This window comes from Alligator mississippiensis, chromosome 8 (genome assembly GCF_030867095.1).
Source record: "Alligator mississippiensis isolate rAllMis1 chromosome 8, rAllMis1, whole genome shotgun sequence".
Classification (NCBI taxonomy): Eukaryota; Metazoa; Chordata; order Crocodylia; family Alligatoridae; genus Alligator; species Alligator mississippiensis.
In genome coordinates, this window is record NC_081831.1 from 65,510,631 (window position 1) to 65,529,658 (window position 19,028).

Sequence of the window (19,028 nt, forward strand, 5' to 3'; positions counted from 1 at the left end):
CTCAGCTGCAAAAGCATATTTCCTATATCATAATATTCCAGCATCGAAATCAGTATTGCTTTCAAATCACCTATAACACGAGAGTAGGTGTTAGATCTGTCATTCAGCAACAACTACAGTTGATAAGTCAAGGCAATAGGTGGGCAACTCTCCATTGAGAAAAACATATCTCGATATTTTGTGTTGTTCATGTAGCACTAATTTCTAAAACTTGTAATGCTCAAGTAACGTGTCAAAGGAAACCATGTTTAAGACTGAAATGCTACTAAACACAACTTTCGTATACTACTTGGCATATACAGCAGTAGATATAAAGAAATTAATTCAACTGCATTTTCCTTTCAATACTAAAGGAAAAAAATAAATTTGATTTAGGAAAACGGGGAGAAAAGTCTCCAAAGGGGCTTTTATCAGCATTTTGCTAATTGTTTTTGGCAGTTAAAGATGATACTATTTTTGTGGTCGCTGTGCTGTTGTGACAAATTTAAAAGATGTATTCAATTAGGGAAAATAAAAGGAAGACCCTAAACAGAAATAATTCTGAACTGTCACCAGACATTAGCAAGACTTTATTTTGCCTTAACAGAACAAAATATGAATGCCATAAAAAATCCTTGCACTTTGATGTACTCTTTACAATCATTCTTAACTGGGGGGTTACTGGCATGGATTACTTTATCCTTCCACAATTACAGAGAACAATAGACTGGCAAAAATGAAAGAAATTTTAAACTCAACTTCTAATTTAAATTGGCACATTTTCATCAATAGCTGATGATAAATTCAGCTAAATTAAAAAGATACTACACCCCTGCCTGCCCCCCAACAAATTCAATTTGTAGTCCAATCTTCAGAGATATTCACTGATTGGAGTGCTTCACTTTCCAAAATGTCAGTCCTATAGCATCCTGCATCTGATTTTTCAGAGGACCTTAGGCTCCCAGTTGCTTCAAAGGGCAGGTGGGACCTGAGCATCCAAAATTAGTGAAAGCCAAAGTTTTCAGGAGTTTTCCCCAAGACAGGACCTATAACCAGAGGCCAATGAAATCCTACAAGTTGCATGGGGATCTGAAATTTTTCAGCACCTCACAGGTGTGGACCTTGGGTTTAGAAGCCCACTGGAGCAATTGGCAGAACAACACTTAGGTCCATTTCTCAGACACTCATGCAAATGATTAAATGCATCATTCCTTTACACGCTGGTTTCACTTATCCATGCCTGAAATGAAGTAGATGACTGCATTCTGTTTAGGTATTCTAGCAGATGCCAAGGACACAGACTCTTGAAGTATACATTTGGCAGGTAAGTAGTGGAGAAGCTTTACAATTCTAATATTTTGCTTTACAACATTTATTGGTAAATGAAATCAACATTATAGTTTCTTAATTTAGAATTGCATCCAGTTTTTAAAAATACATTTAGCTTACCTTTAAAAGGAATGCTTTGATGTTTTCTAGAGAGGCAAGTACAAAAGTTATTTTGAAGGAGTAAGCGGAGCGGTTCCAGTCTTGACTCTGCAATCAGAGGTTGTTGTTTTTTGGGGTTTTTTTGGCTTTGTTGATTTTTAAAAAAGAAGCAAATTATTCCAAACCAGACAGACATTTAAGAACTTAAATTACACCTTATTCATTAGCAAATATATTCAAGTTAACTGAATTACATTAAAAATATAAAACATTGTTACCAACCATCAATGTTGAAAAATAATATAGGCTAAGAACAAGCCTGTGTACCACTTAATAATACATCGTGGGAGGGAGTCCAATAATAATACATCTTGGGGAATCCAATCTTTGCCATGTGAAACAGTAGAAGTCATCTGACAAGTGGTTGCCAGTGAAATGTACAAATGTCTGAAACTGCCATAAAAATATACATTGTTAATTAGCAATAAGTTGAGATTTCAAAAAAGTTCGGCTCTTGCAGATCTTAATAAATATTAGAGATTCTCAAAAATGTGGAAATAAAAATCCTTTGGTTAACATTATGCTTCACTGAGAAACTGTAAAAATAAAACAAAACCAGGAACTGTATGAATGATTTGATTTTTAAAACAAGAGCTGTGCTTCAGTGCAATATTAAGTTGCCATTTAACCTGTTGTAGAAAATTATTCCTGCACCACATTTAGCATGAGCAGTTTCCACAGCCTTTCACACTATTGATAATTTCTTCTTGTAGTTTCTTCCTTTCCTCCTCTTTGGACATATAGTTATTTTGCTTTTCCCATTTCTGGTTATTATTGCTAGTCTGTATTTTGCTGCTCTGTGTGTGCCACATTTCATAGTAGAGACTGCTGGGACTGGTGAGAAGATCAAAATGGCTACCACGTTCAGCAACTTTACCCTGTAAAATATAAAAAGTTAGAGATTAAATCCTACCAGATCTTTTGAGCATAAGGACAGCATGGCCCAGAGTCTTACAGCGTGGTTCTTGACAATCCCCATCTTTAATAAAGGGGTGAAACCCATGGAGACATGGGCTGTAATAAATGAGTGATGGCATTTGGTGACAGACTACCTGTAGGCCACACTTCATGTTAAACCAGGGCTGGGCAAAATATGGCCTACAGGTTGCATCCAGCCCGCCAGGCACTTTCATCTGCCCTGTGGGCACCCACCTATGAAATGTACCCTGCCCAGCCCTTCCGCTCGTAAGGGTGGGAGCAAGGCACCCGAGTATACCCCCCAACAAACCCTATTGTACCTCACTCCCACCCTTGTGGGTGGAAGGGCCTGGCCCAGCCAGCTGCAGCTTCCGGCCCAGGGGGACCTGCTTGGCTTGGCTTCCCTGGCATCTTGCTTGCTCAGGGCAGCAGGTAAGGAAGTGGCAGGGGCAGGGTGTAGCTGCAGCTGGGTTAGGACAGGCAGTATGGGGCTGGCAGCAGCATAGAGCCCATGCCCAGGGAGTGGCAGGAGTGCAGAGCTTGGGTGGGCAGGGTGCGGGTGAGGGAGGGTGGGAGGGGTGCCCCCCCCCCACTTCCCCACATGGTGTGAACCCCTCGCTGACAGCAGCAGTAGGCAGGGGTGCTTGTGCCCCGTGCTGGCACCTGGCAACATGGGGCTCTGTCCACTGCTGCGCATGGGGGCAAGGAATGCTGCCTGTCCAGCCTGCTTTTATCATGGGGGCTCCGCACCGCACAGCGTGGCATGCCTGCAGCTCCCACACACACGCAGCACCAGGGAAAGCCTCGTCCTGGAACCGGCTGCCTTTGCTGCCCCCTGATGTGCAGGTCCCAGGACTTTGTGGGGAAGCAGGGTGTGGCAGAATGCCACCTCCGTCTCTCCCCAAAAACTCTGTGTGACAATTTGGTTAACATGGTCCCTGCAGAGGGCAGACATCCCTCTCTCAGGTGACACTGAGTTGTAACCTGAGCTGGATACATTCCTGAGGGAGGGGGGAAATCTGCTCCCTCTGCCTACCTGACTGGCATCACATACCTGGGTGAGGGCCTTACACTCCCTATTGTTCTAAACCAATGCCAACCTGACTGGGAAGGGGCTAGAGACCCTACCAGTCTACCCGGCAACCAGTGATGATTTCAAATTGGTTGGCTGGCAGCCAACAGGTGCTGGCCTCCACTGGACCAGGTAAATGAGGTCATAAGGTCTATATAAGTTAAGGACTGCCCAGAAGGAGGTGCAGTAGCCATGATGAAAACTCAGAGAAGAGCTGGACCATCTGAAACTTGCTCTCTCTCTTGAAACTCATGATCAACAAACTGCCTACCACCAGAGGGAATCTCCACCTGCCTCTGGATAATACTTGTAAGCTACCTGAGATCTCAGAGACATGATCAAAGGCTACCCAGCCATGCCAGTTTGCTCTATGGGATTTCTGATATTGCTCAACCCTCTACCCTATTCCAAACCTATTCCTTGTAACCAATAAAGTTCTCCTTCATACCTAGCATGGGAGACTTATTGGGAGTGCGTCTAGATTATGCCTTGGGGTCCCCTTGGTTTGGCTGACTAAAGGAGACCACTATTTGTACTTCAGGCTTGCGTTTCCCAGGGGGCACAGAGCCAGGATCACTCCAGACCCTGGGTGGTGGTAACGTTACCCAGGCTAGCAGGTTTGCTCCAGGAAAGGGGCCGGCCAGATGTGAGGCGCCCCCAGGGAGGCACTTGGAGCCTGGAAGGTGGTCGGGTAGCGAGGTGGGTGGCTCAGCACAGGAGCACTCCCTACTGGCCCGCCACACAGGGCTCCCTCCAGTCCTGGCAGAGTGCTGGGACTTGTGCGGCAGGAGGCAGAGAAGGTAGTCTGCTCCAGCATGGGGCTTCCCCTGGTGCTGCATGAGTATCAGAGCTGCAGGCATGCTGCGCGGAGCCCCCACAATGAAGGCGGGCTGGGCAGGCTGAATTCCTCGGCCCCATGGGCAGCACTGGACAGAGCCACACACATCCAGGTGCCAGCAGGTGGCACACGCACCCCTGACTGCTGCTGCTGCCCGCAGCAGGGGGTTTGCGCCATGTGGGGGAGTGTGTGGGGGGCCACCGCACCCTCCTAACCTCTCACACCCATACTCTGCCCTCACAACTGCCCCACATATACACACCTGCCCAACATACCCTAGGCCCCCCACCCCACACAGCCACATCCCCTCACAGCCCCCTCAACAGCCAACCATACACACAACTCCAACCCCCCCCCCCCGCCCCAGTATACCAAGGTAAGGCTTTATTTTTGAGTTATTATGCCATCCCCTCTATGTACAGTATGCAAACACAAACCATGACAAATATTTTGTGCAATAAAATTAAAATATGTTATAGTAGATATTTGACCTTTAGTATATGTGTTTTTTTCTGGTTTTAAGATGGCAACCCTTCCCTCCAAAAATAATATTTCCAGGGGGACAAGGGGAGGGACTTTTGGTGGCAAAGGTCAGGGGCTAGGGGTGGGACTTCCAGTCCCAATATGATGACCGGGGGGGAGTGGGGGGTGAGGCAACAGTCAAGGGGCAGGGCTACCAACGCAGCCCTCAACAGCTCACCAAAACTCATTGAACGGCCCTCCAGCTGAAATAATTGCCTGCCCCCGTGTTAAACAGTTCTGGAGTGCTCTCTAGTTCTGAAAACTGAATTCCGACCAGGGTCTCAGTGAGACAAAACTTAAAACTTGTCTGCCTGCCAAGTTTAAAATACTACTAACATGCTATTTAGAATAGGTTAGTGCTACATATAACTGCTAGGTGTTGTTACTATTATTCCTGTAGAGTACAGCCCACATGGATGTGCCAGAATGAGTAAGTCATATATACTGGCTTAGCTTAAGTTGATTAGGAACAGTTTTAACTTAAAAGCCACTCTTAAGCCCCAAATAAAAATAGCTACAGAGAGATCCACAGTTAAACCAGAATTAACATGATCAAGTTAAATTGGTGAACTCATGTGTTTAGAAGTCCCCAGTTCGTGATTGCACTTTCCAAAGCAGTATTAAGACCATACAGCATCTAGCTGCATCCTGTATTCAATGTGGGTTAGAAAACTGTCTTATGAATCGTTTCTAAGAACTACAGACAACCAAACTACCTTTTTTTAATAGAGAACTGTGTAAGAGACATATTTACACTAGCTTCAAAAGAAAAGGATGTATTTGTTTTCTCTTGCTGTTCTTACAGGTCATTTTGGGAAAAGTTGGCATTTATATGCACAACTGCATAGATTTTGTATTAGTTCCAAACTCTGATCTACAGTTAAATTTACCTCCTTGTGACAGCTGCTGATGAACATGCTGGGAAACAAAATTGGGTCTTGTCACTTTTATTACTCCTCATGCTGGCAAAACGTTAACAAAGATGCACTTTGCCAACTTAACTATGGAATTTTGTAAAATTCCAAGTGATTAATTCACAGAGCTCACTCTGCTGGGCTCTGGAAACAAAACTGTTTCAAGGAACCTTTTCAGTCCTTGAAAACAATTCCATCTTCTTCATCTAGCTTTGAAGCACTGACCTCAATATCATTAATAAGGGGCTTGTCCACTTACTGGTGCAAGAGTTATTTTGATTTTTAATACATGAGAAAACTCCTAAACCTGTGAAATAATACGTACATCACTAAGCAAAAGTAGCTGTATAGTTTCCCAGTCCCTCCACCACTCTTGATGCTTCTTTAACTGGCTCTCTTAACAGCCTAAAGGGTACAGCAGGGGTAAACAAGCAACTTTCACAGAGCAAGAAGTAACAAGGCTTCATGAGCCAGCCAGCTGGCAGGGCAGGACGCATCTTATTGTCTGACTGAGCATATCACTGGGTGGAAAGCAACACATCTTATGAACCTGAGCTTCACAGCTGTTCTGCTGTTACTAAGTTACTGGTTTAATTTTGTGCATCTTTAAATTCAACAATTCAAAACACTGTGCTGTCCTGAACCGTATTTTCTATAGATTTATTATATATGTAAAACCCATACAGGATATTGTAATAAAGTACAATTATAAAAAAGGTCCTGACCATGAAATATATACTATTTAAATGTTTAACGAAAGCTGAAAATGGCAGGAAATTTAGGCTATTTAATTTTGTGTCTTTTGTTTCTTCCATGTGAAACTCAATGATATTCAGATACCATTGCTCTGAAAATTCCTTTAAGAAAGTCCTGCATCACCACTTGTTGTACCCACCCAAAATCTTGTCTGCTTTTCTTCTAGTTATAGTTCAGTCAAGATTTCTAGGATTATGAGCACAAGAGTAGCAATTAAAGAGAACTAATTACAGTGTTAAATCTAAGATCCATAACATGTAAGCTAAAGTAATTAATATTGATGAACTTACCAACCTTTTAAAAAAAAGAAAAAACTTAAAACTAATTTAACTCCGTTCCCAAGATTTAACAGAAAGAATGCCAACTTAGAACAGACAGCATGAGGTGATACCTAAACAGTGATATAAATCAATTAAATACTGAAAGGTCTTCCTTGGGAGGGAAGGGGAGAAATATAAGTAAGGATAATTACACTTTTCTAGAGCTACAGTAAAAAGCGGTGCTCAGATTCCTAACATAATTAGATTGAATAATCCTGCAACAATTTATTTGCAGACACGCCAAAGCATGCTGTCCTCTTTTCTATTGAGAGAGAAACAATGGATATTTGAAAAATGGCCACTCACTGGTAAAAATGAAGTATAATAAAGGTGTGCATATTGGAAATTCACACTGACAGAACTCCATAATAAATTAAGGAAAACATGTGCAACACCCTAAACCACTGGTGCTCAACCTTTTGGCCCCCCACACCACATAGGCAGTGCCAGGTCCATCCTGGGCTGGTGGGCTCAATTTGGCAAATGGGGTGGATACAGAGGGGCCCAACTCATCTGCAGAGATTTGTGGAGGGCTGTGGCTGATCCAGCTGCATAGGGGGAATGAGGCATGGCTTTGGAACTTGGCAGCAGGGGAGAGGTGGCAGTGTTGCCATATTTACCCAAATAGCAGACAAGGCCCACCCCCATTCCCCACCCCATCCCCCGTGTGGCGGAGCACAGGGTGCTCCTGCCACTTGCAACCAGTGGGTTGTGTAGCCCCAGTGCAAGGGGGTGGTAGTGAGAGGCCCCGGTGGGAAGGGGGCCACCGATGAGGAGCCCGAGAGGGGCGGTACATCGAGCCCGGTAAGGCCAGCACAATGATAGGCCTCAAGGGGGCAGGGTCCTGCAGTAGCAGCCCGAAGGCGAGAGTCCCCTCGACCGGCCCATGCTGGGGCCAGGACCAGGATGGTCAAAAGGGCCAGGGGCCCACTGCGAGGGACGCCCAAGAGCCGGGGGCCTGGGGTCCCGACTGGCCTTGAGGTGGGCCAGGGCAAGAGGCCGAAGGTTCCGGGGGAACCACACCCAAGAGGGGAAGATAGCTTCGGGAAGGGAGAGAGCAGGATGGTGAGCCCAGTTGGGAGGACGGTAGTGCGTGGGGCCTATAAGACCGGAGGCTCGAATATGGGGAGCCCCAGTGTGAGGGGGCGGTGATGAGAGGCCCCAGAGAGGGGGCGGTGATTTAAGGAGGGGAGGAGTATGGCGGAGCACAGGGTGCTCCTGCCACTTTAAGGGCCTGGAGCTGGCAGCCTCCAGGTGCCTGATTGCAGCAGCCATTTTGAGGCTTATGTAAACCAGGCAGTTGGGCTGCAGGAGGTCAGGCAGCAACATCGCCTGGCCTTAGGGCTGCTGTGTACGCCCCGGAGGTAAGGGGGAGCTGCAAAGGGATGGTAGGAGGCTCCGGGTCCTGGGTATGACCTGAAACTGCACCCTGCCGGGAGTGGGTGGTCTGGTGGGGCTCTCAGTGGCACGGGAGCCCCCAGGAAATGCCAGGCCAGTTATCACCCCGGTGAAAGGCAAGTCGGGGCGCCTTAACCCCTAGCTCCCACCACCACCGGGTGGGTGACCCCTGAGTTGGATGAGGGCCGAGAGGGCCAGGGTTATGAGGGCCGAGAGGGCCTGTGTTTGTGAGGGGCCCAGAGAGGGCGGACCGTGAGAGTGGGAGTGATGTGGGCGAGGTGCCGCGGTTGCTCCTAGGAGGAAGGGAGTAGTGGCACGGTGAGGCCCAGTGTTAGTGAGTGGCTAGAGAGACCCAGCCCGAAGGGGAGAGTCCCCTCGACTGGCCCATCCTGGGGCCAGGACCAGTGAGGGTCAAAAGGGCCGGGGGCCCACCGCGAGGGACGCCCAAGAGCCGGGGGCCTGGGGTCCCGACTGGCCTTGAGGTGGGCCAGGGCTAGGTAGCCGAAGGTTCTGGGGGAACCACACCCGAGAGGGGAACAAGGCTTCGGGTGGGTGAGGTAGCCCAGATGACGGCGGAGTGGCCGCCTGAGTAGGGAAGACCATAGTGGGGTCGCGTAGAAGATTCTGGGGCCCAGTGTGGGGCCGGTGAGATGTTGAACACCATGATGCCATCTGCGAGGCTTGGGCTGCGGTATCAGGGGAGGTCGGAGCCGCAGAGCGCCCCTGGGCATCGGGGCAGTCGAAGGGCAGCCTCCCGCTTAATTATCATCATAATTGAACTCATTATCATCAAAGGCGTGGCAGGCGAGATGAGCGGGTGGTTGCCCAGAGACAGGTGGGCGGGCCATGAAGAGCTCGGCCCTGAGTAGGCCTGCTGTCACGGTGACAGGCGGGCGGGCCACAGAGCTCGGCCCCGGGAGGCCCCCTGGCACACCCCGCAATCAGCAAGAGGGAAAAAGCCCCACATTTTATACTTGGATACAAGTATTTGCATACATTATTAAATACACTGGTGCCTGCACTCAGTAATGGAAACAAACTATGAAGATGATTAAATGCAGCCAACACCAAGTATGACTATAAAACACATGTCTCATACTGGACAAACATGCTGATAGGAACCTACCACAAAGAGAGATTAATTAGCGCAGCCCATCTGGATAAGGCGCATGGTAGTGCACACTGAACACAGTGCCCCTCAGTGCTGACTTTTACAAATTATGGTGAGCCACTACACTGCATACGTATTTACTTCCTCTTCACTCCCACAGCTGAGCTGTGACTTTCTTTCCCATTTCTTCACCAGCCCTAAACATCTGGCAAAGATCACCAAACAAGGCCTCAAACAGTTTACGTAAAATCCCTCTGTTGCCCCCTTGCTCAGCCTGTTGCATATGATTAGTGTAGTCCCATGCTCTGGAGGTGGAGCTGGACCAGTTCACCCTGCACCTCATCCGCATATAAATTTTTGGAGGATCCCAGGACCTGTGACAAGAACACCTGGTTCCAGTCCCGAGTGGGAGGCTAATTAGCTCATGGATCTTCTGTAGGAGGTATTTGGAGTACACATAAATGTGCTGAGCTATGGGGTCACCATGGCTTAAAATCCTGTGGACTCTGCTGGAGCCTAGCCCAGTGAACTATATGACATGACAAAGGGGTTACCTGACCCTTTCCCAGATTTATTTTCCCTGCTATAGGACCAGGAGGGGGACAAATTCAAGGCAAACCTCCAATAATTAGATCCTAAACCTGGAAAATTATAACAAATTTATTAATTTTCCATATATAGAACTGTATTCAGGGGTTGTCTTGTATTCAGAGCAATCTTACATTCAAGTAAATATGGCAATCACCACCACTACTCCTCCACTGCCAAATTTCCTGACTTGTGAGGAACTCTGTGGACCAGATGCTATAGCTCTGCAGGCTGCATTTGGCCTTCAGGTTGGAGGTTGAGCACCCCTGCCCTAAACCCAAGACCAGACCATTCCAGAAAACCTTGTAACCTATTTAAAAATACCTGTAATTAAACATAACACACACACATGCACACACATGTATGCATATATATTTTGTCACTGATAAACTGTAGTTGTTGCAAAGGGAGCTATATCAGCATTTCTCAAATCGTGGGTTGCAACCCAAAATGGGTTGCAAGAATATACGAGAGTCATAAACAAACTTTAAAAATAGATTCTCCTTTAAAGGAGAAAAGTATGGGAAACCATGGGTTTTCCCTTGCAGGCTGGTAGAGTTCCAGCCTGCAAGGGGCTACTTGGAGCCCCCCCCCCCATGCTCAACACACACCCGCCCCTGCCTCACACACTGGGAGTTGGGGGCAGAGTTAGGAGTGAAGGGCGCCGGCAGGGCCAGGGGGCTGCTTTCTACTTAAACTATTTACTGGGTTGGGACTGGTCATTGATCTTTACAAATGGGTTCTGGTACAAAATACATTGAGAACAACTTATCTATATAAAAGGCAGAATTGTGCTAGATTTTAACACACACATACAAAATCACTAACAGACACAGACATATCAAAGTACAACTTCAGAGGATGATGATCTCACCTGATTCAGGACAATGATTTCATCTGCATCCACTACTGTTGACAATCTGTGGGCAATGAAAACAGATGTTCTGTGCTTCACCATGTCCCTCATGGCATTCAGAATGTTCTGTAAGATGAAAAGTGCCGATATATGGGCGCACACATATATTGTATCCACTTAAGAAGAACTAAAATCAGGTCATTTAACATGTCAAACAATGCAGGAGAAAGCATTCAGTAGTGCCAAAGCCCCCAAAAGAGAACTATGAAATTTATGGAATATGACAGAGAGAGCCAAGAAATAAGACACGACTAATTCTTTACAATTCCAAGGGAAGCCAAGAGGGGTTCAATTTACAGAGAAGCAAGAGAATGAAGGAATTGAGGTGTTTGATTGTATTAAAAAAAACACTTTTGTAATTTGGCTGAGTAAGAAACAGTGTTGCTAGCAGTGACAAAAAAAGTGAGCATGTTTAACCGGCTCACAGGATAGTAAAGAAAAGCTAAGGCTTGGCAAATGGGAAACTAACATCCTCAAAATTAGAACAGCTCTGAAATAAATTTCATATCTACACCACACAACTACTTTTTCACTTTCCAGAACATATTCATCAAGCACAAATAGTGCTTTTTAGGAGGCTGGATGTTGACAGCACAACCTGGGATTTACATTTTGTCATCCTTAAAGAAAGCTCGCTTTTGTCAAAAAACACATTTTGACTATATGATACACATTTCTATAATGGACTCATTTTATTTGCTACCTTTAAAGTACAGCTGTTTTGGGCAAACTTTCAGCTTTGCTTGGAAACCTTGTAATAAATATAGCAAAATGAGGAGGGAGAGAAAATAAAGCAGTACTCTCCAGAAGTATGTTACAAATAACTAAATCACTAGTCCAAAAAAAAAAGTTTACTCCAGACAGGTGGATTGTTATTTTATTTATATGATACTCTGTAAAGGGAAGTAGCCAGTATGCAACTGTAAAATACAAGCAATGTAGTGATCAGAGGTCAGTAAGTATGCCAAATACTATGCACAAGTAGAGACAATCTGCAAAAATGCACTTAGCTCTAGTTTTAGGTGAGGTTAGTTCATGAAATTACTGTTAGTGCTGAGATTTTTGTATTGAATGCAAAGATGTGGTTATGAAATCTGATGCAGTTGCTGTGGTAGTGTCATGACATCTGTGTCACAACATCCTGATGTTTCCCAGCCCTTCCCGTGAAATGAATATAAATTAATATGAGCACTGCAGGTTATGCATACCTGACTTGCATCCCAGCACGATGCTCCACAGCAAAACAAAAGGTTTTCTATTTTTCATTACATCAGTCATTTACCTGACTTATTTTTCATTAATGCTAAAGGTAACCAAATGCCTCCATATAAAGTGGACACTAGGCTTTATAGTTCACAAGTATATAAGGCTATTACAAATGATGTAGGATTACTGCTGCAACAAGGTGTCACAGTGTAAAACAGGAAATCAATTCAGCTATAGGCCTGACATTCCTGACTCTCACTCAAGGTAGGCTGGGGAACAGCATCTCAGCCCTCAGCCTTCAGTTGGAGGAATTCACCACTTTACACTGACAACACCAGGAAGCAGCATTAGAGAACAGTAGTCAGACAAAAGCTAAGTGATAGGAACTTTTCTAAGGAAGTTGAAGGGTGGCAAAAATAGATGCAATAATGGAAGTGAAAAGGCTTTAACGTTCTTGACCCTACTTTACCTCTTCTGTAATAGAATCTAAAGATGATGTTGCTTCATCATACAGTATGATAGGAGGATTCTTTAGCATTGCTCTTGCAATGGCAACTCGCTGCTTTTCTCCTCCTGAACAAGAGAAAAAACAAGTTATTTTTGCATTAATCACCAGTACATGATATCCTAACATGACACTGCCCCCCTCCTACACCAAAAGTTAGCTGCTCAAAAACAGGGGTGCCATCTTAAATGAGAGAAGAAAGAGAGCAAAGATCCTGCAGGAGCTAGATTACCAGTCAAACTGGGTGGGCAGCCAGCAGAGTCTGCAGTCAGCTGAGAACATATCCTGCAGGAGCAGAACTGCCTAGCCCAGGGGCGGGCAAAATATGGCCCACAAAGCCATTCTATCTGGCCCATAGAGCCCCTAAAATTAGAAAATTAATACTTATCTGCTCCTGGCTGCCTGCCAAAGATAGCAAGAGCCAAGGGCAATAGGATTCAGGGCAAGCTGACAGCAGGACCCAGTGACAAGGCCCTCCTGGCCCAGCCCAGCCCCGCCCCACCCCCCCCTCCCCCACCCAGAAGCCCCTGCCTAGCAGAGCCTTCTGGCCTGGAACCACGGGGCTGTTCCAGCCTCCCTGCACCACAGCAAAATACAGATAAGAACGCGAAGAACGGGGGAAGGAGGAGGGAGGCAGAGGTGGACCGCAGGCAATCGCCCCAGTCCCTGGGGCCAGGCTGGCTCCTGCCGAGTCCTGTGGTCGCAGCCATGCAGCTGGGAGCCACATGGTGCCAGAGCTCTGCCGCAGCAGCAGGCAGAAAAGTAGGGAAAATAGCACCAGCAAGGGGGTGGGAGCAAGCAGGTGCGTGGTGTCCTGGGGCCAGCACCAGTGTGGCCCAGAGCGACGTGGCAGGCTGAACTGTGCCAGCAGGGAGAGGGAGGAGACAGCTCAGTTCCACAGAACCTGTGACAGCTGAGACCCTGCACTCCTGCCACCCTGCTCTGGGGCCTGCTGGCGCTGGCCCCACACTTCCACTGAGCTCTCGCTGCGCTCCTGCACACTCACTCACAGCCACCCCTCCTCTCCCCCAGCCCATGGTACAGGTGGGGACCAGTATGCACAGCCCCAACCCTGTGTCCCCCACGCTTGCCCGTCTGGGCCGAGCAGCACTTTCATGGGACAGCATGGGGCAAAAGTGGCCCTTCCCACTCCTGCTGCGGGTGCTTCCTGGTGCAGCTGCCCAGAGCCCACACAGGGCTGCCCTGCATCTCCGCAGTGTCATTGCCGCTTCTGGGCTGCTCCACGGGGCAGTGGTGGCAATGCAGAACAGACGCAGGGCAGCCCCATGTGGGCTCCAAGTGGCTGCACCAGGAAGCACTGGCAGCAGGAGGGGGAGGGGCCACATGTGGTCTGTGCTGAGCAGCAGTTTCTCTCCCACGCCACCTTTGCTGAGCCTGGGCCCCAGCACCAGCTTTGGGCTTGCCCATCCAGGCTGAGCAGCAGTGGCAGCAGCAGCAGGGCAGAAACTGTTGCTTGGTGCAGGGGAAAGCAGCCCCTCCCCCTTGTTGCTACTAGGCAGTTTTTGGTGCAGTCGCCCGGAGAGTGGCTGCCGTGTGGCTCCGTTACCGCTGCCTCTGGGTTGCCCAGAGCAGCAGCAGTGACAGTGCAGAGCCACTGCAGGGAGGCTCAGAAGTGGTGGTGAGGGAGCCGCAGGGCAGCCCAGCATGACACATGCTCTGGGCAGCTGCACCAAAAAACTACCCAGTGGCAGCAAGGGTGGTGGGGTGGGCCTGCTTTCCCTAATGCCGAGCAACAGTTTCTGCCTAGCTGCTGCTGCTCAGCCCGGATGGATGAGCCCAGAGCCAGCGTGGGGTGTGGCTGCGCACGCTGGTCCCCACTGCTACCACTGCACGCCCCGGACTGGTGGGACATGCCACAGCTGGGCGGTGTGGGGTGCAGGGTGGGCTAGGGCTGACCGGCTCAGGGGGGCACGTGCAGGGAGGCTTCCATACACCTACCACATACCCTTCCCACGAACCTCTCAGCCATACCCTCCCCCCCCACACAATCACAAATTCCACAAATACCATACCCACACGTTTCTCAGGGGAACCCTGTTCACTGCTATGTGCACGCACCCCGCTACACATGCACACACAATCCCCAGCCACCCTCTCCCTCCACACACACTACAGCCCCCCACAAACCCCACACCCACCCACCCACACCCCCCACACAATATACAAGGGTAAGACTGCATTTTGCGCTATTATGCAATCACTTCTACATATACAGCACAACCACACAAATCAGGACAAAAATATATATATTTTTAAATTAAATTAAAATATATTATGGGTGTTTGATCCTGTGTGTGTGTACACACACACACACACACACACACTTCTTTTTTTCTCGTTCCAAGATGGGAAACCCTCTTCCCAAAAGGAGTACTTGCAAGGGCATGGGGAAGGACTTCTGGTCCCATGATGGTGACCAGGGGTGGGACACATGTCAAGGGGAGGGGTACTCTTACAGCCCTCAACACCTCACCAAAACTTGTTAAGTGGCTCTCAACCCAAAATAATTGCCTGCCTCTGGCCTAGCCAGTCTTCTCCTCACTGGCTGGTTGGACCCCCAGTAGACTTGCAAGGTACTGGTGGCTGAGCTGAACTACTTGCCCCTTCTTCTCTTCTCAAGCTAGGTGGGCAGACAGCACTGTGTGCCTCATCTGACAACTAGGGCATTCACATAAAAGCCACAGGTTTTTGCTCAACCGTAGCTGCCTGTGCTGTCCCTGAAAAAAATATCATACTTACTGCCTTTCAAAAACATGGTACATGTCTTATGGAGGGAGGTACGATATGCAAGAAAATACAGTTTATCTTAAAAGCAGACATATGCTTTTGCCTAGTGATTACATATTCTACACTGAAAAGGATCACAGCTGCATTACAAGATAGCTTCACCTGTGGGGCTCATCAAAATCCTGAAGTTCACAGAACAGTAAAGTTCATTTGATGCTGTGATTACACCTGGAATTTCTTCTGCTACCAGTAACTGCCTTACTGGACAGTGACACCAGAAGCATTATCTCAAGGTATGAGGAAAATTAGCTTTCATGTTACCTTAATCTCAAATCAGTTGGGATTTCAATTCTCAACTCAGAATTAAAGTTGAAGAGGAAGTAGTAACCTTCTCAGACTATTTACCAGGGGCCAAGTTGTTCAAGTAAAATGAAATTATGCCCAGCATCACTTTAATTGGTCCTTTCTTTTTTTTTTTTAAATAACATCTTTTATTTAATCGATGGACCTAAAATGGTTTATAAAAAGAGCTAAGGACCCTCACTTATTTTATTTGCAAAGGGTTTAGGGGGAAGGTCAGATAGATCAGGAACCATGCCAAGAACAGAAGCTATGCCTCCTGATGCTAGTCCAACGCCCTATTAAGTGGATCATACTAGTTTCTGCTCTCGACTCCACACACCCCCTCTAATATAACATTCTATGTCTGCTAGAGGTGCACTGATACCTTGGTCCGACATTGGATCGACACCGAGATAAAGAAAATTGACTATCGGAAATCGGCCTGATGTGGTCGATAACGTGGCTGATAAATGCCCCTTGCATGCATGCAGCTGCAGCGTAGCACATAGGCAGCGACAAGCACAGCCCGGCAGCTTGGAGAACTGCATGCAGCTGGTAAGTCTCTTGTGGGGAGGGTGGAGGGGGAGGGAGATGGAGAGGGAAGGGGTGTAGCAGTGAGGGAGGAAGTGGGGCTGGGGCAGGGCAGGGGATGAGACACAGCTGCAGCTTGTCTGGGGGGAAGGGGGAGCGGCTCCTGCTGCTGCGCTCACGCTGGGAAGGCATGGGAGCAGGGGGGCATGTGCCCCTGGATCTGCGTGGGGCAGGGTGGGAGGGACTGGGACCGGGGCTGCACTCGGGGTGGGTGGTGGCAGTGCTGGGAGTGGGGTTGGGGAGGCTATGGCAAATTTTGGGGTGGCTGCAGTCCCATCCCCCCCCGTAACAATCTGTGTAGATACTGGAATGCAAATTCCTTGAAGCAGGGCCTCTGCCTTGTTTTATTCCTGTAAATGCAGGACAGCTACATCTCACACAGCCATCACTTCCATCTGGTCTCATCCCTGTCCCCTCTTCCATAAAACAATCCCCTACACCCCCCCCCACATTGTTTGTAAGCAATATATTTAAACTAGTTTATAGAATACAGTGAAGCTTGCACTGAACAGTACCTACAACAGATAACTTATTGCAACTGTTTTAAGAGTTTACTTTCAATGAAGTACAAATTTTCTTAGATCAATTTCTCCCAAACTTTAGAAGCCAATTTAAAAACAAAAAACCAGAACTTCCTAGCCTTCTGAGTGATTTACAAGTTTCATGGTACAAGAAAATGGATGAGTTTCAAAATTGACAGTGCAAGCAATTCACATGTATTTGTCTTCATCAGTTGTACTTCAAACTTTACATAGATTCTCTTTAATACCATCAATATGCTTGGTGACATGCTACGCTTAGTAAAAAAGACACTTTTTTTTTTAAAACCACTTGAAGAGAATAATCATCTCATTTCAGTGTGAGCTTTAAAAGTGACCCTGGTGAAGATGACCAACAAACAGAAATGTTACTATTGGCCCAAGATTCTGCTTTTACATCTTTTTTTTTTTAAATGTCTATCTAGGATTAAAAATATAACCGTCTGATAAACCCTGGGCTTGAAAAGCATGCAGTGATCATATAATGCATAGCCTTTCCTGAGGCAGGTGGCTTATTACAGGGCATACTGCAGCTTCAGATTTTCCTCTATGCACAATCCAGCAAAACTGTGTTTAATGACTGCTTTTAATTGCTTTATTTTTACAAAATAAAAACATGCTCTATTACATATTTATAACAATACTTTAAAATTTATATTGTTAAAAGTAGGCCAAAACAGCTCAATTTTAATTATTCACTTTCCATAAAAATGTTAATTTTCAAAATGTTTATTCTTCATTAATCATTTGATTCAGTGCTTACTTGAACTCTTAATTAATAAAGATTCCATTTTAATAAATACTTTCTTCTTGTACCTTTCATTTGGTATTAGGCTAGTAAGGGGAATCACCATCAAGAAGTATCTTTAATTGTTCCTTCACATAATATTAGATTTATTAAACAAAGTAGTAATACTTTTCTGTACCTCTCTCACCTGTTCTCCTCCTCTTCAGAGAAGTACAGATAAAGTATTTCTACTTCTTAATGCACCTAATTTACCGACAGATTTCAGTGGAATAAGTTTTGTTCGTGTTAAGCTTATACTTCCTAGCTACTCATAAAAACAGTTAAAAAAAAATCTGAGACTAAGCTGCTGACTTGCTATAAATGTACATACCAGACTAATACAATGTTTAGCACTGGACTACTTGAATAGAATTGCTTAATACAGTAAGTTGGCATTTTGCACCCAGATAAGAGAGGAAGAGCATCCGAGTAAGGACCCTGGACTTCAGAAAAGCAGATTTTGACTCCCTCAGGGAACTCATGGGCAGGATCTCCTAGGAGGCCAGTCTGAGGTGGGGGGAAGGGATCCTTGACAGCTGGTTGTATTTTAAAGAAACCTTACTGAGGGTGCAGGAACAAATCAGCCCGATGAGACGGAAGACTGGTAAGTATGGCGGAAGACCAGCTTGGCTTAGCAGGGAACTCTTCAGTGAGCTAAAACACAAAAATGAAGCTTACAAGAAATGGAAACTTAGACAAATGACTAGGGAAGAGTATAAGACCATTGCTTGGTCATGCAGGGATGAAACTGGGAAGGCCAAAGCGCAACTGGAGTTGCAGCTAGCAAGGGGTATGAAGGGTAACAAGAAGGGTTTCTACAAGTATATCAGCAACAAAAGGAAAACCATGGAAAGTGTGGGTCCCTTACTGAATGAGGGAAGCAACCTAGTGACAGATGATGTGGATGGCTGAAGTACTCAGTGCTTTTTTTACCTCAGTCTTCACAAGCAAGGTCAGCTCCTAGACTACTGCACCTGGCAGCACAGTTTGGGGAGTGGTAAAAAACACAGATTAGGGACTATTTAGGAAAGCTGGATGTGTACAAGTCCATCGGGCCACACAGTGTACCCAAGGGTGTTGAGGGAGTTGGCTGATGTGATTGCAGAGTGGCTGGCCATCATCTCTGAAAACTCATGGTGATTGGGAGAGGTCCTGGACAGCTGGAAAATGGCAAATATAATGCCCATCTTTAACAAAGGGAAGAAGGAGGATCCAGGGAACTACAGACCAGTCAGCCTCACCTCAGTCCCTGGAAAAATCATGGAGCAGGTCCTCAAGGAATCCATTTGTAAGCACTTGGAGGAGAAGGTGATTAGAAACGGTCAGCATGGATTCACCAAGGACAAGTTATGCCTGACCAGCCTGATTGCCTTCTACGATAAGATGACTGGCTCTGTGAATGCAGAGAGAGCAGTGGACACAATATACCTTGACTTTAGCAAGACTTCTGATACAGTCTCTGACAACATTTTTGCAAGCAAGTTAAGGAA

The 19,028-nt window shown here is 46.6% G+C and overlaps 1 protein-coding gene across 2 annotated transcripts in view; it reads right to left on the reverse strand.

The window, feature by feature from the left end:
* Positions 1–548: 548 nt before the first annotated feature.
* The window catches only part of ABCB7 (ATP binding cassette subfamily B member 7), an 80,838-nt gene continuing 62,358 nt past the window's right edge, over positions 549–19,028 (reverse strand). The window contains exons 14-16 of one of the 2 annotated variants that reach the window (XM_014607145.3): positions 12,496–12,599; positions 10,779–10,886; positions 549–2,345 (exon numbers count right to left, since the gene is read on the reverse strand). In XM_014607145.3, the coding sequence (XP_014462631.2) occupies positions 2,127–2,345; positions 10,779–10,886; positions 12,496–12,599 (431 nt within the window). In that variant the 3' untranslated portion in view covers positions 549–2,126. Of the gene's footprint in view, positions 2,346–10,778; positions 10,887–12,495; positions 12,600–18,754; positions 18,932–19,028 lie in introns of those variants that run through there. The other variant, XM_059732807.1, reaches the window with a different exon arrangement.